Source organism: Formica exsecta, unplaced genomic scaffold, assembly GCF_003651465.1.
Source record: "Formica exsecta isolate Colony F162 unplaced genomic scaffold, ASM365146v1 scaffold237, whole genome shotgun sequence".
Classification (NCBI taxonomy): domain Eukaryota; kingdom Metazoa; phylum Arthropoda; class Insecta; order Hymenoptera; family Formicidae; genus Formica; species Formica exsecta.
Genome location: NW_021849649.1, coordinates 688,544 through 713,547, shown reverse-complemented (window position 1 = coordinate 713,547; position 25,004 = coordinate 688,544). Strand labels below are relative to the sequence as shown.

The window sequence follows — 25,004 nt, the reverse complement described above, 5'->3', positions numbered from 1 at the left end:
TATATATATATATATATAAAATCAAGATATATTAATAATAGAACTCTCTGCGTTATTAGCTCTATTAAACGCGTTTGGAGTGTATATTTTTTAATTTCTCTCTGCTTAAAATATTGTAAAATATGGGCAAAATAGATAAACCAGCATATGCAGAATTTATAGTTCTCTCTCTCTTTCTCTTTCTTTTCGGCATTATCTTGTAACACAAACCAATTCATAAAAACAGAACCAATCGTTTTGTGAATAGAAAATATACTTTATCATTAATTTTGGTATTTAATTTTTAAATTGTACTTTTCATATAACAAATAGATAAACCAGCATATGCAGAAGGAAAAACAATTTCTATGTTTTATTATCGGGAATAAGATAGAATATATCTCCCTTGATTATTATTAACAAACATACACATCGTGTATGTTTGTTAATAATAATAGTGTGAATTGTCGATTTCTCACGGAATACGCCTGCGACTAGATTATTATTTATACAATTTTCCGTTCGTTTAATCTTGCTTCAACGGACGACTTCTGTAGTAAAGGGCGGAGAACATGATGCTGGAGCTCAGTAACACCGAGATGATAAAATTTCCCAGCAATAGTACATCGGCAGAGTCCAACCATATCGTGAACACCCTCGCTGAAATATAATATTTATTATATTTGATTCACATTTTCGCAAATTATGCTGCACGCATAAAACTGAGAACTTACTCAGGTTCGTGAAGGCAGATATAAACCAGGTGAGGGGCGAAACCGACTCTGCGTTTCTAGCGCGAAGTATAGCCAATAATTGAACGATTTTACTGGAAGCGGAGATCGGAGTACACATAGGCTAAAAAGTAAAATGTGCATTTTTAACGAAAGACGGTCTTAAAATAATAATGTAAAATATTCATATTCGTAAGAAAAAAATCATTTGCGACGTATTTAGCATCGTACACTAACCGCTAGAAGTGTAAGTACGATTTTCGGAACAATTTCCAACAGCAAACAAGCGCTCAACGCAAAGTATATAACGGCACATAAAAAGGACCAAACGTTGATCCTGTTCAAATATTTCAATACGAGAAATATCAATATATATTCTTGCATTAATATTATCGGATACTCTAGGTATGATAGCACCGAGTATCCATTTGTGTAATTGTAACTAGTCATCACAGTATAACTGAAAAAAGAGAAATAACGTTGATTGATTATTTGCGTAAAATGAGAGAGTTACAGTCGTTGCGAAATATTACCTCGTCAATTCTAAGAATAATCCTAGGGTGGACATTTCGTCGGCTGATTTCACGGAAACCAATTTTAATATCTGCGGAATTTTCAATACGAAACACATGCCTATTGTTATCAGGCTCAACAAATCCGCAAATTGTTGCAACAGTATCATTTTCGCGCTTTTTTTTTGTTACTACAAAAATTTTAAAAATTAAACTATGATAATTTCTAATTATCTAATCTCTTTGTAAATAAGCCGGTAATTGGGCGCACATATTTCAGCTTCTACAGTACCGCGTTTTGTGAAACATATGTTTATAAGGGAATCCGTGCGAAACGGTCCCTCATCTGCCATATTTTATATTACAAGAATCACAATTTGTTACGTCAAAAGAGAGGTAGTTACAAAAATAGATCGCACTGACATGAATTATAAATATATTTTTCTTGTGCCGATATTACTATTCGTTGCAGTAATTGCAGATCATTGTGTATACTTCTGTCAATGATATCGCGATAAATTTTGATACATTGATCACATTTTTATGTCATATAATACCTTTTTATTGCAGATTACTCCGAGAGCGAGCGCGCGCGCACGCGTCTTACTCAAGGTACGCTTGTCGCGATGTTTGACACCTGTCTATTCTAGAGTGTGGTGAGAGTTTGCCATCCTACTCTACTCTGCCACTTGTACAAGTCAACCAAATATGTGTGAAGCATCGCATCGAGCGAATCACGAGCTTTTTCGAGCGTCGCGGACTCGCGTCTCGCGGATCACCAAGGTCATCCTCACATTGCACTACAGATTCTTCACTATCACCCCACGCCCCCACGCTTTATAATCACCTTATTATTATTACGCTCAGTTATATTGTAACCCTCTCTCCCTCTCGTGATACACTCACAAACTATTTAGAAAGAACGATTAGAGGAACTGTCGCTTGTACGGTACATTAATATTACAGATTACTGCATTATCGATAATCTATCACTAATACCGATAGTCTTATCTTAGAATTCTGTAATATTTTTCAATCGACCCAGAAATTCTAACATGTGAAATATAAGAGCACAAGACTACCTTGACAACATAATACTTCAGATTTTCGATATCATATCGATTTTGACGCTATTTAACAGTATTATCTCTATATGAATAACAAAATTACGATATTACACTATTTTTTCATACTCTTACTGTTGGATAATTTTTCTTTCGAGAAAGACCTTTCTGATAAAACGTACATGATAAAAATTTTTATTTTGCTGCCAATGATACCATAAAGTTAGGACATTGATATGTATGAAAAATACGTGTATATTATATTGTCTTTCATTGTTTTAATTTTAATTTACGTACGAGATTTGTATAATCATGCAATTATCTCACTTCGATCAAGTCCCCTCGTGTAAAAACAAATCCAACATTATCACGAATGTGAGATAATATTATATATTATAGCATAGAATCACAAAAAGAAAAAAAATAGCGGGTGTGGAAATAAATTTGGGTCTTTGTTGTAATAGAAATTTTATATTGAGATTAGTTATCAATAATGCAATAATGCATTAATGATAATGAAGAATAGAACTTTAAATTGTTAAAATTTTATTCGATCAAAAATATTTTTATTTTTAATCAAATAAACCGAAGCCCATGTCATCGTCCTCAGACTCGGATTCCTCCTTCTTTTCTTCTTTCTTCTCCGTAGCAGCGTCGGCAGCTGCGGCTGCCGGAGCCGCTACAGCGGTGGCAGCAGCAACAAACTTGCTCGGATCCTACAAATAAGCAATTCCAGTTCTCTTAATAAATGCAACTAATAGTGTACAAAAAGATATTATATTATATCATGCTTATTATGTTCAGACTGCGTTTTCACGCGATATTTCAACCATGATCTTGACGCATCAATGGGTTCAACTATTTCTAGCTTTGATACGTGGACCAAGATCTTCAGACGCGTAATGTTTTCATCATTTTATTCGTTTTAAGAAATAAAAAATATAATAATGTAATATATACGAAATCATACCTTGATGTATTCCTTGATAGTAGCAGCTTCTGCGAATTCGACGTCAGTAACAGCAGCAATAGCCAACAGATTTTTGAAGCCATTTGCAATACTATGCGGTGCACTGGCGACCGTAGGATAACCAATTGACAAACAAACTGAAGCCAAGTTTGCAACTCCAGCCATGAATTTTTCACGAAGATCTTCAGGCTTGATGTCTAGAATCTCAGGTGCAAAAATAGTACCAGAGTCATAAACCTGTTCGACTAATAATCCATAAGAAAATGGAGAAATGTTCAACATGTTCAAGAGAGTAGCTTCAGAAGCTCCCACTTTGTCACCAGGCTTGAGGATGTGTACATCATTCTGAAATTAGATATTACATTGTTACATTAGTGAAACTCATAAAATAATAAATTAGAATATTAACTCTAACAAAAAATTACTCAATAAAAATACTTACTATAATTTCAATAGTACCCTTGGAAATTTTAGTTGGTATACTCAATGCTTGGAAGAAAGAGGTCTTTTCAGGACCAAGCCCTGTGTTTTGGGCTGGAATGATGACGCTTAAAGGTGCAATTGCTCCTGCTCTGGCAGGAGCGCGTACTTTATTTTCCAGCAATTTGTCTCTCACTTCAATCAAGTCCCCTCGTGTAAAAACAAATCCAACATTACCACGAATGTGAGGTAATAACTTCTCCAGTGCCACGTTACGTTCTATATGACCCCGAATTGCTTTTCTCATCATTGTATTTTTCCCCATCAGTACCACTGCATTTCCACGCAATGACATACGGATTTGTTGCATTTGTTTTGAGCCGACATTGTCCGCACCCACAATAAAGCATTTGGGGTAATCGTCCAACAGTTGCTGATATATTTATAAAAAAGAAAACTCATTATATTTTATGAGCGCATGTATGTGTATGTGTTGTATTTTATTATATAGAGTTCAGACTGTGTCTTCACACAATATTTCAACCATGATCTTGACGCATTAGTGGGTTCAGCTATTTCTAGCTCTAATACGTGAACCAAGATCTTCAGACGCTGAATATTTTCATCCTTAATTCAAAAGTAATTAAAATGTAATATATATATATATAATGAAAGCAATATCATAAATTATATTAAGTTTGCATATTCCATAAAATTTGTCATTAGAAATTAATACATTTTCTACTCTTGGCGCACTTCAAAATAATTTATGTCTACATTCATATAACTTATGCATGTAAATGCAAAAAAAGATACTTACAACAAGTTTAGTGAAGTAATTTGACTTCCACGTTGTTTTGTCCTCCCTACCCATCGTGACACGTGCGTAGGGATACCTTGCGGGAATTTAAGGACTGAAAATCATTTAAAATAAAAATCGAGATTATATTAATATATTAAAAAAGTAACGAAAACTAATGATGTTAATATTTAGTTCAGATTATAATAAATTCGTTCATAAAATACGAGGGCAATTCCACAAAGGGAATTGAGTGAACCCCTCGTATTTTCAGTGGCACGATCATCATGGGTTAAAATCTCTTAAAATTCAACAAATAATAAGAAGAAAACATATTTTTAACTATCCAAAACCACATGGTTTCATTAACCTCACGACCGATATATAACTCTGTTTAGATATTTATTTAGTATATATTTTTTATTTTTATATAAAATGATACATATATATGCAGTATCTAATGACTGGAAGATAAGTAATTTAAAATATATAAATTTTACAACATATTGCAGAAATAATACACGTTTCCTCGAACATACCTCAGCAAAGTAGAACGCCGTAATGGAGAATGATGAAGAAGGAAACGGAAGTTTCAGAATAAGTTAAATGTGGCCAAACTTAGGGCAATTGCACACAGGATGCAGCAATGTGCAGCTTGCGACTGGCGACATGCGATCAATGTAGAACGGGCTTTAAGCGGCGCGATAGCCAATCGACTTACAATTTATCCAAAAGCGAAAAGTTGATTGGCTTGCACGTCGCTTCTTCTCTCACGTAATGGCCCTCGCACACTGGACGCGATGAGCGATGAACGATGGGCGATATCCAATGAGAGCTTTATTTTTTTCGGAAAAGCAGAGCTCTCATTGGATATCGCCCATCGCGTCCAGTGTGCGAGGACCATAAAGCCCATATCAGACTACGCATTGAGAATTGAAGATTAAAGATTGGAATTTGACTAATCAGAACAAAAGGGACTAAAACTTCTTTGTCCTGATTGGTCAAATTTTAATCTTTAATCTCAATCTTCAATGCGTAGTCTGATACGGGCATAACGCGTTGACGCGTCTGCGTGCAACGTCTGTGACACGTGAAAACGTTTTAATCGAATAAAAGCCATCCGTCTATGTATTTTATGTCTATGGCTACGGTAGGTAAGACGCTAAAGATGCCTCGAAGTATTTGATTGACCAATCAGGATAAAAAGGTAAAAGATTTTTTTATCCTGATTGGTTAGTGCAATGCTTCGAAACATCTATCTTCCCGACCATAGTTTTGGATATAGAAAACATTTCGCGCGATTGTTTAGAATAGCCAACGGTATACAATGCATTTTTTAATTTTTAGATCATATTCGAACTAACACAATACAATGTAATTGAAATGCACTACATGCGACAGTTTTAGCAATTTACGTTTATCATATAATTTTACATTTGCGCTTTGTTTTTTGAATATGGTTATTAGTCTGAAAGAAAAATTGATTTTACGGAACTGTTTGAGAGAGAAATATGTATATATATAGGAATATTTCTTAGTTTTTGTTTCACAGGTTTCTCTGGGTGTTTTAATAAGATTGATTACGAAAAATTAAAACATACTTTAGAAGAAAATAAAATTTCTGTAAAAAGATTTTTTTCTCTCATAAAGAATTTATTTTGCGAAGTTGCGAGTTCTTTTACTTTTTTTTTTTTTTTAGTTTGATTTTAAAGAGATTGAATTTTTCATACTAAAAACGATCGTTTATTCGAGATTAATTTTTATTACATTTTGATGCTAGATCATATATAGAAAAAAAAACATCTCAAAGAGAGTTCTACACAAGAGACACTCTCACTATATAATATTAATTATATATATACTATGCATACAACATCCATGTCACAAAATTCAATCCCTATAACTAATATAATCTTCAATACAATTCATCACTAATAAATGTGAAACAATTTTAAATAGAAAAATAAATTAAATTTTGATCATGGATTATTTGATTACTATGTACAATTTTCAATGTTGTAATATATATATTGGTCTTTTTTCTAATCTGTTTCTCTTCTCTAAAAATGTGTATATCGATAATGTTATTATTACTTCTTTATTGTATTACCACAATGCCATGAATGCTAACTCTTATATTACTCTCTATCATATATAAAAAACATCTGTGTATTATATATTATATGATATTATAACAAATTGAACACTTTTCAATAAGATTAGGATCGAAATAGACAATTATTTTCAAGCCAAACTTTTAGATGCTATAATTATAATAGATAATTAATAAAAATTAATATGAAAACGATGATAAATAAAGAAATAATCATTCAAGTGCCAGTTACGTCTTGATACACAATGGATCGAATGATCGATAATATAAATTACATATGAGGATGCCATTAAGTGACTATCTTGCAAAAATATAAATTGCAAGTCAAATTATATTGCAAGCTATGTCAAAATAATGTATGTACTATACCGGCTCGTTTTCCGGTAAGTCTAAAATCTCCCCGACGAATTCTGCCACATTTGTGTCCTTCTGAGCATGTTCCTTAATAAAGTTGAGTTCTAACAATTGACTGTAATTTGGACGGGCAGTGTAATTCTTCATTAGACTGAAAACAGAAAGGATTATACATGAAAGCGTCCATATGCTATTTGAAAGTAAGAAATAATCCTATTGTATTATCATTTACCACTTATTGATAAATTCCTCAAACGAAGGAGAGAATTTGCCAGCAGGTAATTTTGGAGCATCATCCTTCACCACTTGTTTCAGTTGCTCGAACGGCGTGCCCCACGACTCGTATGGAAATTTACCAGTGGCTAATTCAACAAGGGAAATTCCTAATGACCAGACATCGGATCTGATGTCGTACTGCGACGGGTTACCCGATGGGTCTATCCTTTCTGGCTACAAAAAAAGATAATGGTGGAGAATGTATTGAGAGAACACTGATGGAATCTTTCAAAGAGTAAGTTTCTGCATCTACATACAGCCATGTATGGTTTACATCCAGCATCAATAGTCTTGGCAACTGAGTCCACGAGGTAACCAGATATACCAAAATCGCAAATTTTTACCTCACCTTTCCGATTAATTAGAATATTGCTAGGCTTAACATCTCTATGAATTACCCGTAATTGTGAGTAGAGGTAATGTAATGCGCTTACTACCTGCAAGTATTAGTGCAAGAATATACGTGTTTTGTAAAATAAATTAATAACATAAAAGAAAACAAAAGAAAAAAGAAATCACATTATTCTGTAATATTAGTGAATGTTTAAATATGACTAATATATGTACCGCAAAAGCCACTTTTCCTAAAATATCTTCAGGAATAGCACGACTATGTTTATATACTTTTGTATAAAATTTGTCAAGGCTCATATCCATCACTTCCATGCATATCCATACATCTCCCTCTCGGAATAAGGCTCCATAAAATTGTACTGTGTAGGAACATGCTGAGCTACGCATAGAAATGTCTAAATCCATAAGCAGACGCTTTTGTTCTTGTGTATTAACAGTTGCAGTTATTCTCTGTAAATAAATGTCAGTTGTACATTCTTTTTTTAAAATAACTACATATATTGTCTTATATATCAAAACTACAATTATTATAATATTACCTTGACAGCCATAATTGTACCACTCTGTTTATGTCGCATTTTATCAACAATTCCGTATGCTCCACGACCAAGGACGCAAAGGGTTTCTAAATCATCTGCTTCAACAACAAACGTTTTTTCATCTATTGTAATAGTAGTCCGTTTATCTAAATTCCTTGGTGGTGTCCTAAAGAAAGAATAAACTCACAAAATATAAATAGGAAAAATACATTCGTTTCTTGAAATACATCATGTGTATAAAAGTTACTTTTTCAAATATTATTTATATCTTCTTTTTAATTTTTAATAACAAATATCACATAACAAGTACAAAGGATTGTCTTGTATATAGATATAACAGACAATAACATCGCTGTGTTCGACAAAGGTACCATCACAATTTTACATACACTGGTGCGGGAGCTTCGTCGGAGACCTGCAGTTTCAGATTACGTTTTCCACGACGTAGAGCCATGGTATCGAGCTGCAATCGATGAAAGGCGTCCGCGCGAATTTGGCAGTGTTCCAGAAGAAAGTCAAAAACAATTCATGGCCGTTGAAGGGCACAACGCATACGCGATCTGAAAAGGTAAGATGAAACGCTGAACTTGACAATCGATACCCGTCCGGGGATAGACGGACGTTCGTGAGATGTTTAGGTTATCCCGCGGGATTAGGAGTTTGCATGCGACATCGAAATGTAATCCTCGCATCGCCACGAGGAGACGTATATCGCTTCGTTAAGGTCTACATACTCTGTGAAAAACATCACGCTCTGCCTCGATAGAATCGCTACGCGAGAAATATCCGTATTCCTATCGCACTCCGCGCTTGCCCATATATGAGGTTTTCAACAAACTTAAACTACACCGCCCCTGAAGTTGGTCGCGGGAAAACCGCAGTTTCACAACGGTAATTCCGTTAAATTTGAAAATCGCGCAAACGGCGTTCGCGATATAATTAGCATTTTTCATCCATAAAGATCTGAATGTATCTTAGAAGTGATATAAATAATTTCAAAAGAAAGAATATAAAACGTGAAAAAGCGGATCAAATATATTTCATTCCACAATTATGTGCGATCCGATAATTATCTAGGAATTTTTTTTTATATGTAACTAGTACACGAACTGTTTGTATAGAGGAATTTTTTATATTTGGTTGGTGAGTCGAAGATTGACTAATCAATTTTTGATTGACCGATCAAAAAAGATAAAGATTTTTTTCGATTAATCAATAAAATAATTTGAATAAGGCTTTATAATTTCAAATGAAATCCATTTGTTTTGCTTGTATTTCCTAGAATTTTTTGTACTTGAAATAAAATAAATATATATTCGGACGTTGCAGAGAAAGAAAGAGAGAAAGAGAGAACGAGAGCGAAGAGAATCTGAATATAAAAACTGCAAACAAAACGAACAGACCTATATAACTGTTTCGTATCAGAAATTTTTAAATGAGAGTTTAGACTTTTTTTAGAATATATACATATATATACATAGACTTTGTTTAGAATATATACATACTGGAAGGACCATGACCCATAACTGATTTTCGCTGTTCCAACATATATCTGTCTTTGTATGTTTATTTACCACGCTATGCATGTGTCAGCTATCTTTCTACGGATTTAATTGGCCTATGTCTACGCTGATTCGAAAAAGACATGATTACCGATGATACGTTTGCGCGATAGTTACGTGCAAGAGCATAAATAATTTTAAAGTCAAGCATAAGGTCGACTAGAGTAAACTCGACTTTTTACTGATTGGCTGAGGTTCTTTTTGGTCAAAAATGGCGGAATCAAGAAATATTGAGTCTTTTCGGTTATTTGGATTACAAACTGATATAGTAACAAAATTCTCATTTGAATTTCATTTTTTGATTGTCGACGCTAATTACGAAGCAATGATGTATAATTCTAAGTTATACATCATTAATAATTACATTTTTAAAAATAAATCAATTTTGGCTATTTTCAGTTTGTTATAATGCAAATTAGTCAGAGAAAACGCGGTGTTACGAGTAAAAAAATTATAACTAATAATATGAGCATCTATAAAATAATGTTGATTCATCAAGGATAATAATGCCTATTTATCAAGGATAATATATTTTTTTATTATGAATTAACAAATATTTTAAATTTTACTCGACATACTCTTATAATATTTCAAGCCATGTTTAGAAAAAAACATTCTATATAAAAATTATTACACATTATTCATATAAAATATAAATAAATGTGCATAGTAGCAATAATGTAAATTAATAATGTTACGATGTATTAATATATATTCTAAATATGGCCATCACGATTTTTTATAAACATCTATTTATATAAAAGAGTATTTCGAGTTAAACATATTTCGATCATCAAAACTTAGATTTCACCATTCAACAATTTTTTATCAAATAAAAATTCTCCCAACTGTCCGTGCGCTTGCATCATTTTTCCTAAAGTTGAGATTTTACCTGCGAGGTCGCGTTGTCCTTTATGTTGTTCCTCCAAGAAATCTGTAGTGAGGTAGTCCACCAACTGTAAAAAATCACGTTGACAATGAATATTATTTTCTACACAAAATCAATTTTTCTACTTTGATCACAATACTCACGTGATAATCATTGAAAGAATATGTCTTTGGATTTTCGCAATTTATGATAATATCGCGGATACTACGAGTGACTTGCGCTTCTAATTTCAAAGCATCAGCGAGAGCTTCTTCTCCGCTATTCCATTCTTGGCGTATTGGATGCGTATTGTTGCTATTCTGTATAAAACAAAAAGAAAAATCATATTTAATATTTGTAATATTATTTAAAATCTATTTCTTCATAATTTCGTCTTAAAATATTTGTGTAGCGCCTGCAAGAGAAATACTCACCAAGGGAAACTTAAGAAGTTTGCTAACATCATTTGTAAGTTGTCCACGCATTAGCAAATATTCGATGATTTTTATTGCATGCTCCCTCTCTTCGCCTGCGCTTTCAAGGAAGAATTTGCTAAAGCCTGGGCGATTAATAGTATCGCGTGCAAAGTGAGCGCCCTATAAAAACATATTACATGTACATGTAATATAAATTTTTATATTAATTTAATAAATTATAGCGATTGTATATCAGGGATTAAAACAATATATAAACAAATTAGGATTTATGTACCATTGCGAGATATCTCATAGCTGCTTCGATTTCGATTTTGACTTGAGATTCCATGACTTTTATGCATGGATCAACCATGTCTATCCATGATGTTGGTATATCGGCAAGTTTAAGTGTACCTAAAAAGGAGTAAAGTGAAAATTTTGTTTAATTATTATACAAAAATAAATTATTATACAAATAAGACTTCATAATAATTATTGCTTATGATGAAATTTCCATTATATTGTGTAATCCATCTTCAATAGATAACAAGAACATTCTATTATTTCTTATTTTATCAATATATTATCAAAAAATGAAATGCTTTATCAGTCCGTGACTGATCAGTCGTACTGCCGATAGCATCTTTATATAAAGATAAAGTTTTATTTAATTAAGATAAAAGAGACAAAACTGTTATTATAAAAGTAAAAATTTTTATTACATGAGACTTTTAGTTTTATTTATAATTGTACGTATAGATGTATTTATAAAATGTAGATTATCCAGAGTCATTATTTATTATTAATGCTTATATTAATATATTTAAAATTTTAAGACATTTAAAAAAATTAATTGTTAATATAAAACGTGTTTTACATGTTAGAAAATTGATGTGAGATATTAGTTATATGTATAATTAAATATATATGTATTTTTATATTGCAATTAAATCGTTTCTTACATATAGTTGTATTATAGAATATATAAAAGAATATTAGAACAATGATTACTAATCATAAAAAAATTACTGAAACTAGTGTATAAAAAATTTTATAGATGGAAAAGGATTTATTTTTTATTAATGTGTATGAGATATACATGCCATCCCACAACTTTTCATTAAAAATTATCTTTGTACAAAACAAGATGATTAGTGATGAAGAGATTTAATTTGCTGATATATCATACATGTGTGATAAGTATTAATTATATATATGATCTTTTTTTGTTAACAATCTATAAAGAAAAATTTTTTCTAAGTAACTGATAGGGAACTGCAATATGAAATTTTAAAATTAAATTTTACATTTTATATGTACAAATATATTATAATTTACATTTTATATATGTATATATGTATAAATTTATTATATTATATAAGGAAATTGAAAATTATATCAATTGTACAAAAAGCACAAGCAATGTTATTTTTATTTTTCTCTTTATGTGTATAAAATAGTAAATTATCCTTCGTTTAAATAAATACATAGCAAAATGAAATGAAGAGAATGGGTTATTGCGCGTTCTCTCTCTTTTACTTTAATAAATTTTCATATAAAACCGATTGTCGACTTAAATTATGTTTATCAAGCTCTATATAATATTTGAAATATGTATATACGCATATTGTTACAAGCCAGGGAACAAAGCTCATGCAACTGCGTACTTGAGTGACCATATAGTCACATCGTTATCATATACTGATAATGACAATGATGTTGATTTCCTGCAACTGATGTTCTCTAGCAATTCTAGCTTAATCCTCATTTCTATTTCATAAAGAGATAAATACTGAATCAGGTCATAAAAATAGAATTTGATAAAATCGTGTAATCCATACATAAAAATTATGCAGATATGAATAATGAAATATGGGAAATTATTTTGAGATATATGTCATAAAGAGCAAATGCGTTATTACTGACTTTGAAAATGAATATAACTGCAAGAGAGAGATTATATGTTATTAAAATATATTTGCATTGATTCTTTAATTTATTATAAAAATGAAAAAGATTTTGTTAATTATTATAATTAAGTACATTTATATACTGTCCTTGCAATTAAGCTTTGATAAATTAAATGCAACTCATTAGCATTTCATAATCTAATGTGCAGTTAGTTTATGATGTATATGCGTCATACATTTCATCACTTGCTCAGTCAATTGTACAAGGCTTTGTTAAAGTGACAAACATCATCCGATATGGATAAATCAGAAAGGGTCAAAGATTATTCTTCAAATTATAATAGTTACATTTTATCGATTTTTGCTCTTCTAATAAGAAGACTCATTAATGTATTAATAATATACACTTGATAAAACAATCTAAAGTTGCAGTATTAACATTTTATAGCATATACAAAAATAAAAGTTTTGGCAAATAGTAGTTTTAAAATGGAAAGTCTCATAAATTAACATGATTGAAATCTTTATACATATATGCATATATTATGAAAATATTGATCAAATTGTTACAGCAGATTTCGATTTTCTGTCACAGAAACTCACATTTGTGCAAAATATTTACAACAAACGATAATACGATTCCTTTTACTAATGAGTCTTGATACCAGAGAAATAAACATTCATAATATCATTCAATATTTTGATCAATTGAAAGAGCTTGGATAACATCCAGAGGTTGCTGAATCAAAATAAACCATAGTAATTGTCGCATTGACTTTATGTGTAGTATTCTATTTCCTCTGAAGCAAACATGGAATGCTTCGTACAAACTCAGTATTCTTTTTTTTTTTGTACCTGATTCCGAAGTTGGGACAGGAAGAACGAAAAATGATGATGACTAATAGAACGAAATCATGTTTTCCATATCGGAGAGGCGGAGAAAAGGAGATACGGGATAGTGTCGAATATCAACTCGAATGACGCCACGTTTCTACGTCTCGATGTGCGTGATACCGCGTGTCTGTAAATTAACTGTGTTGCAGAGAGGGGGATAGAACAAAGAAAGAGAGAAAGACATACAAAAGGAAGATAAACAACACATATACAACCAATACGCAATGGTTATACTTGTATAAATTATATATTTGTATTTATAAATTTAAATTTGTAATATTTTGTCCGCGACGGACGGAAATAAGATGAAAATAAAATAATAACTTACACTTGAGCCCATCTCCGAATGTACCGCTGACGCAGGCCAGGGCGATGAGGAAGACGCAAAACAGCTTCATTGTTCGATTACGAAATCGGGTGAAGAGGTTATGTAGTTTCAGGAAAGCGAAAATAATGAGTCGAGGAGTCTGGCTGGCTGGATGGATGCGTGGCGGATCGTTCGCCTCAGAAGCAACCTTTATACGCACTGGTATAGAAGGCTGCCTTCGTCAGAGCTTTTAGATAAGAGAGTACGGCTAAACGCTTCTTACACAGTCATCGATCACCCAACAATTGTCTGACGAACGCGCGACGTTCGTACTTTAATCACGGGGTGGAGAGGGAAAGACCCTTGGATTCTCTCCCATTCACTTCCCGCCACCCCTCTCGCCTACCCGATGTGTGGCGCGCGCAGCGACTGCGCGTGCGCGTTGTCGCTCAATCCCTCCTATCATCAGCTGACTATGACTTCGTGAAAAGTGCTGTGTCCGCGGTGGGCAATGTTCATTGTTGGAGGAACGTCGAAGCGAGAGTATTCACGTTGCTTCCCATCGAACGTTGCGGACCGATCACGGCAAGAGAGAGAGAGAGATATATATATATATATATAAGAGAGATTACTCCCATAAAACAACTTCCACACACGTACGTAGATAAGAGTACGGCTAAACGCTTCTTACACAGTCATCGATCACCCAACAATTGTCTGACGAACGCGCGACGTTCGTACTTTAATCACGGGGTGGAGAGGGAAAGACCCTTGGATTCTCTCCCATTCACTTCCCGCCACCCCTCTCGCCTACCCGATGTGTGGCGCGCGCAGCGACTGCGCGTGCGCGTTGTCGCTCAATCCCTCCTATCATCAGCTGACTATGACTTCGTGAAAAGTGCTGTGTCCGCGGTGGGCAATGTTCATTGTTGGAGGAACGTCGAAGCGAGAGTATTCACGTTGCTTCCCATCGAACGTTGCGGACCGATCACGGCAAGAGAGAGAGAGAGATATATATATATATATATATTCAAGAGAACTTACTCCGATAATACTACTTCCACAGACGTACGTAGATAAGAATATATTATATGCGCCCGTCGAGGGCATTTCTTTCATTTTTGTGTGTGTGTGTGTGCACGAGACGCAAGACGCAAATGCTACGAACTTCGTCAAGTGCACGAATTTCGTCACTCGAACAATCACTCATACAAAGCATGTAAATTCTTTTTCGCAAAGATCTTTGATCGTTATCTCGTGATCAATCTACGAATGATCCCGAATTTGATCGCGATCCCGCTACTCTCTTTGAGCTCCTTTATTTTGCATTTGAGATTATAATCGTGACGCATATCATTACTTGTTTTTCTGCTTCGACTTCTTCCGAATAACATCGTAAATAGAAACTTTTTCATATTATTTTCGTGTTATTCTCGTATTTATCTAATCGGAAAATATTTTTTATAAAGCGAGATAAATTCTAAGTAAGAAAAGTTAATTGCAATATCCTTAAAGCTGAAAATTTTTTTTATCAGTTTCTGATATCTTTATACGGGATATATAGTCTAATCTATATCTATAGAGAGATGTAGATATAGTTTAATTTAAAACTAATTTAGGAGCATGAAACAATCTATAGATATGTTTGTGCCTATAGATTTATATTTTTCTTTTTGTTTTAATTTTTTATAATGTATTGAATTTCAGCAAAGATGTTGTTTTTGGGAATATTGTCTATCTTTCTGCTGACTGCCTCTGCAGAATATTGTTACAGCGATGTCGAGAGTGCTTGCGGCACTAATCCTAAAAGTATGTGGATATTTATTCTACTATAAATTTTTTATAAGAGAGAACAATTTAATAATATTAAGGAAATATTGTGTTTATATCATTTTGTTGAACAGAATAAAATTTTAATGTAAAAAAAATGCATGACTTTTGATTTGTATAAAAAATTAGCTGTAATTCTTCAATGAAATTATATTTAGTTTTGAGAGAAGAATACATTCTTTCAGATGGCGGATTAATAATAAACTGTAATGCCCAATATGGAGCTATCGAAGAATATCAACCTGATCTACAAGCATTTGTAAATGCTAATATTGAAACCAGTTTCGAATTTTTGCTGATGTCCACACATTTCGGCAATTATGAAGCGAATCGAGAAGGATTTAAAGGATTGTATCGCAAACTTTCAGATCAATCATGGGCAGATGCGATAGATTTGATCAAATACATTGCAAAACGAGGTGGTAGGATGGACTTTAATCAGCTGCCTCGCTTTAAGAAATCTGTAAATATCATCTATTTGTTCCACTCGTTTTGTTTTTATGGGAAAAAAAGGTATTGATATTGATATTATCATTATTTACAGGTCAAGGACAGTAAAATTTTGGAGCTGACCGAATTGAACAGTCTTGCTAAAGCGCTCGATAGCGAGAAGCAACTTGCCAATGAAGCGTTACGTATCCATGCTCAAGTGCAACATCACACAAAGATGCAGGATGCAGATATCGCTAATTATATTGAGGAACACTTCACGGAATCATTGTCCGAGCGTGTAAGAGACCTGGCAGGTCATTCAAATGACTTGAAGAAGTTATTGGATGAGCGCGATCCATCCGTTTCCGTATTTTTGTTTGACGAATATCTTAAAAAAACTTTGTAAAAAAATGACTATATACAAGTGTAATTTAAAACACACACACGCATATATATATTATATACATTATGTTTCAATTACAAAAATTATGATTGTTATTTTTATCTTTATTTTCATTGCTAAAGATCTTTTGTATGTAAAATACAAGAATTAAACGCATATAGAAATTTATTTCTTATATTCTGTATGTATACCACAATAATAGAATAAAGAATATATCTACACTCATATTTTTCTTCCATCTCTTTCATAAATTATTTGTAACCGATATAATACGATGCGGAACTATCTAGATCGATATACCTAGTCACATTTGTAACAAAGCAAAATTTATTATATAGAATTTCTTATGCATTTGTTTTCAACAGATATGTCTAATCCTATCGCTCATAGTACAAAGTACAGGCACAGTGAACGCGTACATTGTTAAAATTCATTGTACAAATAATATATGTATTTTGAAACACTCAATGATTAAGATGAGATAATATAACATATGCAATACAATTTCAAAATATGTAATAAAATTGCAATATTAGCGCCTCTAGCATGCTACAGTCGGGAAAGCTTTACTGGTAGACACCGGTGTAAATATTGTAAATAATAAAATATATATATATACGTATTTTATACATGTACAATTATTAAGGAAGACATTTTCTGCCAAAGACACCCATGACAGAATGATATTAAAAATATCCACTTATCACACATAATTGAAAAAGATTGACATTTGAATTAATTGAGCATTATTTATCAGTTGTAAGAAAAGTAAATTGCGTCGTAACAATAGTATCGCGTTGAATGCATTATGTTATTTTTTTGTCATCGATGATGTCTATGCATTTTAACTTAAAAAGTTTTGTGCGTTTCTACCTAGCATAATCAGACGTGTAAAATATATCTATTAGTAACATTAGCTTTGCATCAGAGTAAATTTATACTATAATTTTACTGACAGCCATAGATTGTAGGCAAGCATATGTGATATGTGTTCTTCACTATTATTGCACAATACAATATCAAAATCTACAGTGAACTGAATAAATATAATATGTAATACCTCATTTCACATTAAATGCAATCACATTGCACATCCATAATATGATACTACTAGATATAATTGTGTTTATGTTGTATTATTACATTTCCTTTGTTTTAATTAAACATTTTTTTCATCACATACAACATATTATTTCCAATCAATATTAAGCAGTCATATTAATATTACTAATATAAGATATGATAAATTCATAAATTAATTATTATAAAGAAAGATTGTTCAGTCATTATACACGATATGTAATGAAAATTATTTCTCTCAAATACACATATAATAAATCAATATGTTTACCAATTGTGTGTGTATATATATTTATGTATGTATTATTAAAAACCTCACCATGTATAGAAAAAAATTAAATACATTATAGGTTCAACCAGAGTAATATCTATATGTATCATAGCCATAAAACCTATCTATTCTAGATCACGTTTGCGCATATTGTCTTTCTACTTTTTATTATAGCCATTTTTTTAATTAATAAATTTTTAAATTCATTTCATCATTTATTTTGTCTTTTTCTCTCTTTTCAATTAGAGAATGCATCAGAATATTCACTTCTTTGCTTTATTTCATACCCAATTATAGAAATATTTCTAATAAATTTTTATAATAATCTATATAGCTAACTTGTCAAAGATCAATATAATTATATACAGTCTTCTAACGATATGTTTGATTTAACATATGTTACCTTTATGCCATTGTATACTATATTGTGACATATATATCATGATACTTTATTCATGATACTTTTTTATGTTACCTGTAGAAAATAAACATATAGATAATATAATACTTATATATATCTCTCTATTTACATATGAGTAGAAAATTAATACTGATTTATGTATAATTATACAAAAAAAACACTATATAATTACAAGATATAATTAAGATACTTACAGATATGCTAATTTGGTATCTTCATCAATCTGTACATTGAGTATTCTATAATGCAGATTTGACTTTTCACTGATCTATTTTACGTATAGCTATATTGAACAAGAAACCTCAATAAGAGATAAAATTTTAATTTAAATATATAGATTGTTATCGATATAGGAAATATAACTCTTTAGATGGAATTTCTTATCGATGATGTTATAATTTTAATATGTACTAATAAAGAAGCAAGTTCAAGATCTTCGCTATATATGTTTTTTAATGGAATACTTCTATATCCTGTTCTTAAACAACGCACCTAAAAAAAATAGAACAAAAATCATTGAGACAAAGATCATAAGTAGAAATACTCTATTTGATACTAAATATTTATATACATAAATATTTTTAATACAATTAATCAAGTACTCACTGGATAAGTAGCTTGTCCTATGAAATTACTATCACCAAACATATCTTCGTCTTGCACTAAAAATCGTATAAGAGTAAAATATGGATTAAATATCTCAAATTCACATGTTTCATTCCACATTGGATTAAATCCATTATCCGCTGTAAGTTTAAAAATTATATTTATTGTAATCGTATACATTAATAAAATTATCATATGCTAATAAAATTACAATTCAAAATCAAAATATATTTACATATTGTCTTTGTTGTTAATTTCGTTCCAGAGTCAAAATCCGCACCAATAATTTCGACTTCGACGGATGGACTGGCAGTGCCTCTTCCTGATTTCATTAAATGTCTAGCTCCAATAATTTTCAGGCAGATTTTAAGCGATTCGACTCCATATAACGTATTTTTATCATATGGATTAAAATCTTGTCTAAACATGAATTCTGGTTTCAGTAAATAACCACAATTGCCATTCTCTTTAAATTTAGCCTGATTTAATTGCATCGATTTGTCTCCAGTCTGATAATTCAAAGCTACCATCTGACAACCAGCATTCCACATTGGTACAGGATTATAATTAGATGAATCAATACGTTGACCTTTAGGATAAACCCTGCTAAATTGAATCTATGAAAAAAATAATTTGTTTTTTTAATGATCTATTTTCATTGATATGTTTCAACATTTCACTTTTGTTTGTATACCTGATGATACTTTATAAAAAATTTATTTTCTTGTTGACACATTAATTTTTCAGCCTTTGTTTCCGGGAAGCTACTCATTTCATTGAATGTAAATCCCTTAGTTCTTATTCGTTCTATGTTAAATGCGACAGATCTACAGTATACTATAAGATTAGACATTTCCTTGGCTATTCTCCATGCTCTCTCCATTTCCTTGTGTTGACTTTCCTAAAAAAAAGCAAGCATGCATGAGATGTATATCATCCATCTATTGAATAATATCTAAATTTTGTACAATACAAGTTACACACATACTTACCCTAACACTTGCATTTTGTGCAGTTTCTTTGATACTTGACATCCATTCTAATGCAGTATCTTTCAATAGTGTAGCAACTTCAAATACTGAACACATACTAGGGTTTTGTATCCTTAAAATCCATTCCAAACCTGATCTTTCTCCTACTGTTAGTTCTACTACAGCACCCATGATATCTAATGAACCTTTCTGCAAGCTACCAAGCATCATGGAATCTGCCGACTAAAAAGTACAAGATATTCTTGTATTAGATAGAATACATATGGTATACAATATACATATAAAAAATTTCATGTTATTACAGCTTTGGCTGATTCATATACACGATATCAAATATAAAATTCGGGACTTACATCTCCCTGATTTTCTTGTTCATCGATTTCTTCTACGTAATTAGCAGGAAACCAGTGTTGTTTTTTACCACCATAATCACCTCTCCACCATCCTCCACGTTGCACATTGACATTAGTAATTATAGCATGCTTCACTAATGTCAATTCATCCTCTCTTTTAGCTTTATAATCATAAATAGCCTTAACTGTTACCTTTACAAAATAATTCAATACATTATAATTTATCTTATTAAAATTATATAGCTATAGTTATAAAATATCTATCCAAATATTTACATATTATGCACACACACACATAAATGCAATAGTTTTTGGTATTATCTTATATTACTTACTTTTGATGTAAAGCTTGTAGGATCCATATAACCCGGGATGCCATAAACCGACCCGTCATCATTATCCTAAATGAAAAAGAAAAGAAACGATTATGATGTACACTTTAATTATTTTTAATACTTAGACACATTTTTTTCTTTATATATTAAAAAAAAAAAAAAAAAAAAAATTATAGAATTAACTGCATACCAATCCCATTCTTCTGATAATATCTTGATTAACAGGATGGCTCAATTTAATCTTTTTATACAATGGATGTCGTTCATAATAACTAATTAACTCAACTAAGCTTTCAAACTGTACAATTCCAGTGGTATAGAGTCTGCCTTCAAATTTTATTTTACAATGCTTTATTTTCTTTTCCGCTCTATAACAATACAGTTTAATTAAAATAGAATTAGAAATTAATATAACAAATTGTAAATTATACATGGTGCTTTAAGAGAACATACCTAAATGAAATTGCATAGCAATTACTTTCTCTTTCACTAGGTCTCACTAAGAATGCGCCATCTGTAGGTATACGCTTTAACATCTCTTCTGCTGCAATTCGAGTACATTCAGGATGCCACCATTCTTTCTCCTCATGTTTATTTGGTTGAGGCACTGGTTCTTGCAACGTAATAACAAATTCCTATATATCAAAGAGAAACAGAGATTTATTATTTCTCATAATCTTATTTTAAAATAAATATTTTTATTCTTAATTTAATAAGTCTGAAATACTTTTTTAATAATATATTCAATTTCTTAATATACTTACTTGGCTTCTAAGTGGATGATTACGATAATGAGTGATTAAACTGTATAAGCTATCAAAACAATTCGTATCAATAAGGTAATATTGTGTTTGACCCATTTCTTGTTTCAGCTTGATGCGACAATGGTTCACTTTTCCTTTACGCCAAAACGATAAACAATAATCACCTACAAATGTAACACATTGTCGCACGAGAAAAGTACCATCTCCAAGGTAGGAATAGTGCCGTAATAATTCTTCAGCTTCTTCTCTTCCTCTTGCTAATTTTCCATGAAACCATTTTTCGCCAAAATGTAATTCGTCATTCGGCGCGCCCTTTTTTTTGGAGATTAAAAATTATACTATTATTTTAATACCTCAATCATGCATATATAATATATATAATACATATATCATTAATGCAATAAAAAAATATATTTGTAATGTTATATATGTATGAATATATCGTACATCTGACAACCTCCGAATACTGTTTTCTTCATCGTCATCATGTTCCGTTTCTTGTACTCTTGAAAATGTATCTGTATAAAATAGCTTCTGTTGTGTCAGTACAAAAAAATGAGGATTCCATTCCCTATCAATAGGATCTTCCAAATAAAGGATTCCATTTTTTACAGTATTTCTAAGATCCATCTCCTGTCTGCTTTCATCATTTCGAACAAGAAACGAAGATTCGTCGACACCATCAGGAAGCTTCTTGTGTTTTAATAAAATTTTTCTGCGCAACGCGTATGGAGAAGGTAAACAAGTCTCATTTTTGTCAACAGGTTGAACTAACAGCATATCACCAAAGACCTCTTGCATAGTCATCGCCATTTTACGTTGTTGCGGTAAAGTACAGTTATCCTCGATAGATAAAATAACAGGATACCTGAATATATATAATATATTAATAAAAGATAATAGGGTCATATATAGAAACAATTTCTTCTTTAAATTTCCTTCTTTTTTAACTTACTCAGATATAGTAAAAGCGTGCTCCTTAATAGTTTTAATAACATCCAAAAATTTAATTTTAGTAGTAAGTGTATGTCCATGGAATATAAATGGCATTCCATCTGGACCATCCCAACAATCAAGCTCTATACATCTGCACCCTGCTCTTAGCGCACGCACATAGGCCTGACAACTGCTTTCACTGCTAATCTGATCTCCCATCAAGTATCTGTAAATTCATGTATAGATAGGATTTTGTTAGAGAGCATGTAGATTCTTATTTCTTTAAAGATTATACATACATATTATATACATACAAAGATTACATACGTGTTATGTGATGATGCTATCCAATAATGTGCAAGAGGTCGAGTCATATCTTGAGACACTTGATTGAATTTTTGATTCCAAATATCATTTTGCTTAGAAAATAAGAAATCTACAAATTCTGAGAAAGTAAAATATGGTTCTTGTATATCTCTTTGAGGATCTTGTAAATATTCCCTAATAAAACGGGATATCTCTAATTCATTATTTCCCAAACTATCTTGCTGTTCGGTTATTAAAAAGTTCTGGAATTCTTGAAGTGTGACAGTTGATTCAATTTGGGAATAATTCAACAGTTTGTGCCAATCTGCAAGATTCTGAAAAAAATATTTATGATAAATAATGTAAATTTGTAATGTTCGTACAGAAATAATAAGACATACATTCTGATCAAACATTAATTTATGGTATAAGATAACAAAATCGTCAAATCCAAGTTCGTTTCGATTTCTCGTGTCCACTTCTTGAAATAATTCCCTGAGTCTATTTGTCGCAATTTTGCAATTAACTCTAGGCAAAAATGCTTTCACATCCTTTAATGTGATCCTGTTAACCAGTATAAGTAAAAAAAATCAAAGTAATATAGTTGATAATATGTATAATGATATTACAAATATTTAATTTATATAATTTCTCTTACACATACATACAAAATAAATTCTATTAAGGATATTTACGTTTCACGGGAATTTTCCATGGCATAAAATTCTTTTCTAAGCCATCTTTCAACTTGTAAAGGATATGGTGCAGTTATGGTGTCTTGTACCAAGTAACGCAATCCTTTAATCCACAGTTCACATTCTTTTTCACTAAGAGCTGAGATAAATATAAATAATATATCAAGTATTAAATAATATATGTAGGAAAAATAAATAACATTAATAATATGCACAGCAATAGATTTATATATATACCAGATATAGAAAGAGTTTTCAGTCTGAATTCTGATCCATAATACACAACAAAGCACCTTAAATTCTCAATTCTTTTAGCATCTTCGGGCCACTTTTCAAAGTCTTTAGATTGTTTACCTATTCTAACTTCTTTGACTTCTCTTATTTCCACTGCAAATAAATATCTAAAATTAATCTGTACTGCATATATAGGATATGTATGACAATCTTAATAAATCTTATCCATCCATAGTATCAATACATATACTTGTCAAAGATTGAAAATAGAAGAAAGTATATACTATATACTAATATAATTAAAAAAATATAATATAAATCTCAATATAATATAAATATGATGTTGATTTAACATTCATTATAATTGATCAAAGATTGTTAAATGAGATCTATTATATATAACTGACACAAACTTAATTATTTTTCTAAATTTATTCACATATAATAAACATGCAAAATCTTTTCTTCAATTTTAGACTTCTACTGTGTATATCCTCGGTTTTAATATTCTTCTCATTTCTACTGCAGATATACATTTTATATATAGTTATATATTTGCAAACATATAACTATTAGATAAAATTTGCATTCACAGATTTATGGATATAAGTAGAATCTTACCTGAACCATCAAAAGGTCTAAATGTTGCACCCCTTGACCAAACAATTTGTCTAGTTTCTCTTCGTATCATAAGAGTCTTCTTTTCCGCGCGCTTTCTTGGAAAAAATTTGGTAACTACAGTACCTCTCTCGAGTTGACTAATAATTTGTTCCATTTCAGGTATAATTCCATTCATTTTTGTAATATTATATATTTACACTCTGCAAAATATATATTGTCTAATCTGAAACACACACAATTTAACCTTTATATTTTGCTTAGCTTTGAGATTAATTGTTGTGCCATAAAACTTATGTACAGAAATATTATATGTGAAATATTATACTCTAAAATAATGTTTCATATAATTTACAAAACTGGTGTATTAAATAAAATAATATTCAATAATAGAATGCAATAATCGAATTTATTTCAAAGCTCTTTATTATATAGAAAATAGAATACATATTGTTATAGAAATAATATATAATTTTTTTTCTTTATCTTGCAAAATATTTTGTATGAACAATTTGTACAAAAAATATTGTACATAAATATTTATAACGGCAATCATATTTTTCAATTATATATGTGAGTGTATTTTTTTCTTTGTGTATTTTAAAAATATATGAAATTAAAGAATATATATTTTAGTTTATATGTATGCATCCCCTCCCT

General features: G+C 31.1%; 6 protein-coding genes across 11 annotated transcripts in view; 1 reads left to right on the top strand and 5 right to left on the bottom strand.

Moving 5' to 3' along the window:
- Nucleotides 1-328: 328 nt before the first annotated feature.
- On the bottom strand, nucleotides 329-2,648 carry LOC115235926 (PQ-loop repeat-containing protein 3). Of its 2 annotated transcripts, none has more exons than XM_029808033.1 (5): nucleotides 1,780-2,648; nucleotides 1,244-1,413; nucleotides 948-1,170; nucleotides 714-834; nucleotides 329-639 (listed from the first exon to the last, which is right to left on the bottom strand). In XM_029808033.1, the coding sequence occupies exons 2-5, from the start codon at nucleotides 1,390-1,392 to the stop codon at nucleotides 506-508; spliced, it is 627 nt and encodes a 208-aa protein (XP_029663893.1). In that variant the 5' UTR covers nucleotides 1,393-1,413; nucleotides 1,780-2,648; the 3' UTR covers nucleotides 329-505. The 2 variants fall into 2 exon arrangements, with proteins under 2 accessions (XP_029663893.1, XP_029663894.1); XM_029808034.1 differs by having other exon boundaries at nucleotides 1,244-1,314; nucleotides 1,780-2,408.
- Nucleotides 2,649-2,740: 92 nt separating this feature from the next.
- On the bottom strand, nucleotides 2,741-5,120 carry LOC115235925 (60S acidic ribosomal protein P0). Its single transcript, XM_029808032.1, has 5 exons — nucleotides 5,015-5,120; nucleotides 4,497-4,590; nucleotides 3,699-4,109; nucleotides 3,257-3,601; nucleotides 2,741-3,002 (listed from the first exon to the last, which is right to left on the bottom strand). Exons 2-5 carry the CDS (start codon nucleotides 4,548-4,550, stop codon nucleotides 2,859-2,861), a joined length of 954 nt encoding a protein of 317 aa, XP_029663892.1. The 5' UTR covers nucleotides 4,551-4,590; nucleotides 5,015-5,120; the 3' UTR covers nucleotides 2,741-2,858.
- A 1,075-nt stretch (nucleotides 5,121-6,195) lies between these two features.
- On the bottom strand, nucleotides 6,196-8,648 carry LOC115235985 (dual specificity mitogen-activated protein kinase kinase 6). The gene is made up of 6 exons (XM_029808159.1): nucleotides 8,501-8,648; nucleotides 8,112-8,277; nucleotides 7,786-8,022; nucleotides 7,476-7,655; nucleotides 7,175-7,392; nucleotides 6,196-7,093 (listed from the first exon to the last, which is right to left on the bottom strand). The coding sequence occupies exons 1-6, from the start codon at nucleotides 8,563-8,565 to the stop codon at nucleotides 6,952-6,954; spliced, it is 1,008 nt and encodes a 335-aa protein (XP_029664019.1). The 5' UTR covers nucleotides 8,566-8,648; the 3' UTR covers nucleotides 6,196-6,951.
- A 1,542-nt stretch (nucleotides 8,649-10,190) lies between these two features.
- Nucleotides 10,191-14,407, bottom strand: LOC115235987 (ferritin subunit). Its single transcript, XM_029808162.1, has 5 exons — nucleotides 14,090-14,407; nucleotides 11,253-11,371; nucleotides 10,976-11,137; nucleotides 10,706-10,861; nucleotides 10,191-10,629 (listed from the first exon to the last, which is right to left on the bottom strand). The coding sequence occupies exons 1-5, from the start codon at nucleotides 14,157-14,159 to the stop codon at nucleotides 10,474-10,476; spliced, it is 663 nt and encodes a 220-aa protein (XP_029664022.1). The 5' UTR covers nucleotides 14,160-14,407; the 3' UTR covers nucleotides 10,191-10,473.
- Nucleotides 14,408-14,941: 534 nt separating this feature from the next.
- LOC115235986 lies at nucleotides 14,942-16,956 on the top strand. 2 transcript variants are annotated; one of them, XM_029808160.1, is made up of 4 exons: nucleotides 14,942-15,136; nucleotides 15,776-15,877; nucleotides 16,084-16,361; nucleotides 16,443-16,956. In XM_029808160.1, the coding sequence occupies exons 2-4, from the start codon at nucleotides 15,781-15,783 to the stop codon at nucleotides 16,734-16,736; spliced, it is 669 nt and encodes a 222-aa protein (XP_029664020.1). In that variant the 5' UTR covers nucleotides 14,942-15,136; nucleotides 15,776-15,780; the 3' UTR covers nucleotides 16,737-16,956. The 2 variants fall into 2 exon arrangements, with proteins under 2 accessions (XP_029664020.1, XP_029664021.1); XM_029808161.1 differs by lacking the exon at nucleotides 14,942-15,136 and adding an exon at nucleotides 15,269-15,287.
- Nucleotides 16,957-18,326: 1,370 nt separating this feature from the next.
- The window catches only part of LOC115235984 (1-phosphatidylinositol 4,5-bisphosphate phosphodiesterase gamma-1), a 7,640-nt gene continuing 962 nt past the window's right edge, over nucleotides 18,327-25,004 (bottom strand). For 2 of the 4 annotated variants that reach the window (XR_003884113.1, XR_003884112.1), the window contains 18 exons: nucleotides 24,348-24,570; nucleotides 23,730-23,879; nucleotides 23,493-23,631; nucleotides 23,199-23,361; nucleotides 22,819-23,132; nucleotides 22,511-22,717; nucleotides 22,003-22,423; nucleotides 21,556-21,867; nucleotides 21,245-21,426; nucleotides 20,982-21,159; nucleotides 20,792-20,857; nucleotides 20,457-20,648; nucleotides 20,104-20,325; nucleotides 19,806-20,012; nucleotides 19,347-19,728; nucleotides 19,112-19,251; nucleotides 18,700-18,997; nucleotides 18,327-18,559 (listed from right to left, as the gene is read on the bottom strand). Coding sequence is in view for 1 of the 4 variants with exons in the window: in XM_029808158.1 (XP_029664018.1) it covers nucleotides 18,872-18,997; nucleotides 19,112-19,251; nucleotides 19,347-19,728; nucleotides 19,806-20,012; nucleotides 20,104-20,325; nucleotides 20,457-20,648; nucleotides 20,792-20,857; nucleotides 20,982-21,159; nucleotides 21,245-21,426; nucleotides 21,556-21,867; nucleotides 22,003-22,423; nucleotides 22,511-22,717; nucleotides 22,819-23,132; nucleotides 23,199-23,361; nucleotides 23,493-23,631; nucleotides 23,730-23,879; nucleotides 24,348-24,522 (3,576 nt within the window). In the remaining 3 variants the exon portion in view is untranslated. Of the gene's footprint in view, nucleotides 18,560-18,695; nucleotides 18,998-19,111; nucleotides 19,252-19,346; nucleotides 19,729-19,805; nucleotides 20,013-20,103; nucleotides 20,326-20,456; nucleotides 20,649-20,791; nucleotides 20,858-20,981; nucleotides 21,160-21,244; nucleotides 21,427-21,555; nucleotides 21,868-22,002; nucleotides 22,424-22,510; nucleotides 22,718-22,818; nucleotides 23,133-23,198; nucleotides 23,362-23,492; nucleotides 23,632-23,729; nucleotides 23,880-24,347; nucleotides 24,571-25,004 lie in introns of those variants that run through there. The other 2 variants (XR_003884114.1, XM_029808158.1) reach the window with 2 other exon arrangements.

What these genes read in the sequence shown, in the direction of transcription:
- LOC115235985 (XM_029808159.1), bottom strand. Translation starts at nt 8,565, where the DNA reads ATGGCTCTACGTCGTGGAAAACGTAATCTGAAACTGCAGGTCTCCGAC. An exon ending in GTACAATTATGGCTGTCAAG is followed by an intron (nt 8,023 to 8,111) that starts GTAATATTATAA and finishes ATTTATTTACAG; the next exon opens with AGAATAACTGCAACTGTTAA. An exon ending in GATGTAAACCATACATGGCT is followed by an intron (nt 7,393 to 7,475) that starts GTATGTAGATGC and finishes CTTTTTTTGTAG; the next exon opens with CCAGAAAGGATAGACCCATC.
- LOC115235987 (XM_029808162.1), bottom strand. Translation starts at nt 14,159, where the DNA reads ATGAAGCTGTTTTGCGTCTTCCTCATCGCCCTGGCCTGCGTCAGCGGT. An exon ending in ATTCGGAGATGGGCTCAAGT is followed by an intron (nt 11,372 to 14,089) that starts GTAAGTTATTAT and finishes ACTCCTTTTTAG; the next exon opens with GTACACTTAAACTTGCCGAT. An exon ending in ATTCTTTCAATGATTATCAC is followed by an intron (nt 10,630 to 10,705) that starts GTGAGTATTGTG and finishes GATTTTTTACAG; the next exon opens with TTGGTGGACTACCTCACTAC.
- LOC115235925 (XM_029808032.1), bottom strand. Translation starts at nt 4,550, where the DNA reads ATGGGTAGGGAGGACAAAACAACGTGGAAGTCAAATTACTTCACTAAA. An exon ending in AGGGTACTATTGAAATTATA is followed by an intron (nt 3,602 to 3,698) that starts GTAAGTATTTTT and finishes ATCTAATTTCAG; the next exon opens with AATGATGTACACATCCTCAA. An exon ending in CTATCAAGGAATACATCAAG is followed by an intron (nt 3,003 to 3,256) that starts GTATGATTTCGT and finishes GCTTATTTGTAG; the next exon opens with GATCCGAGCAAGTTTGTTGC.
- LOC115235986 (XM_029808160.1), top strand. Translation starts at nt 15,781, where the DNA reads ATGTTGTTTTTGGGAATATTGTCTATCTTTCTGCTGACTGCCTCTGCA. An exon ending in TTGCGGCACTAATCCTAAAA is followed by an intron (nt 15,878 to 16,083) that starts GTATGTGGATAT and finishes ACATTCTTTCAG; the next exon opens with ATGGCGGATTAATAATAAAC. An exon ending in TGCCTCGCTTTAAGAAATCT is followed by an intron (nt 16,362 to 16,442) that starts GTAAATATCATC and finishes CATTATTTACAG; the next exon opens with GTCAAGGACAGTAAAATTTT.
- LOC115235926 (XM_029808033.1), bottom strand. Translation starts at nt 1,392, where the DNA reads ATGATACTGTTGCAACAATTTGCGGATTTGTTGAGCCTGATAACAATA. An exon ending in TCGTACTTACACTTCTAGCG is followed by an intron (nt 835 to 947) that starts GTTAGTGTACGA and finishes TTTACTTTTTAG; the next exon opens with CCTATGTGTACTCCGATCTC. An exon ending in ATCTGCCTTCACGAACCTGA is followed by an intron (nt 640 to 713) that starts GTAAGTTCTCAG and finishes ATTATATTTCAG; the next exon opens with CGAGGGTGTTCACGATATGG.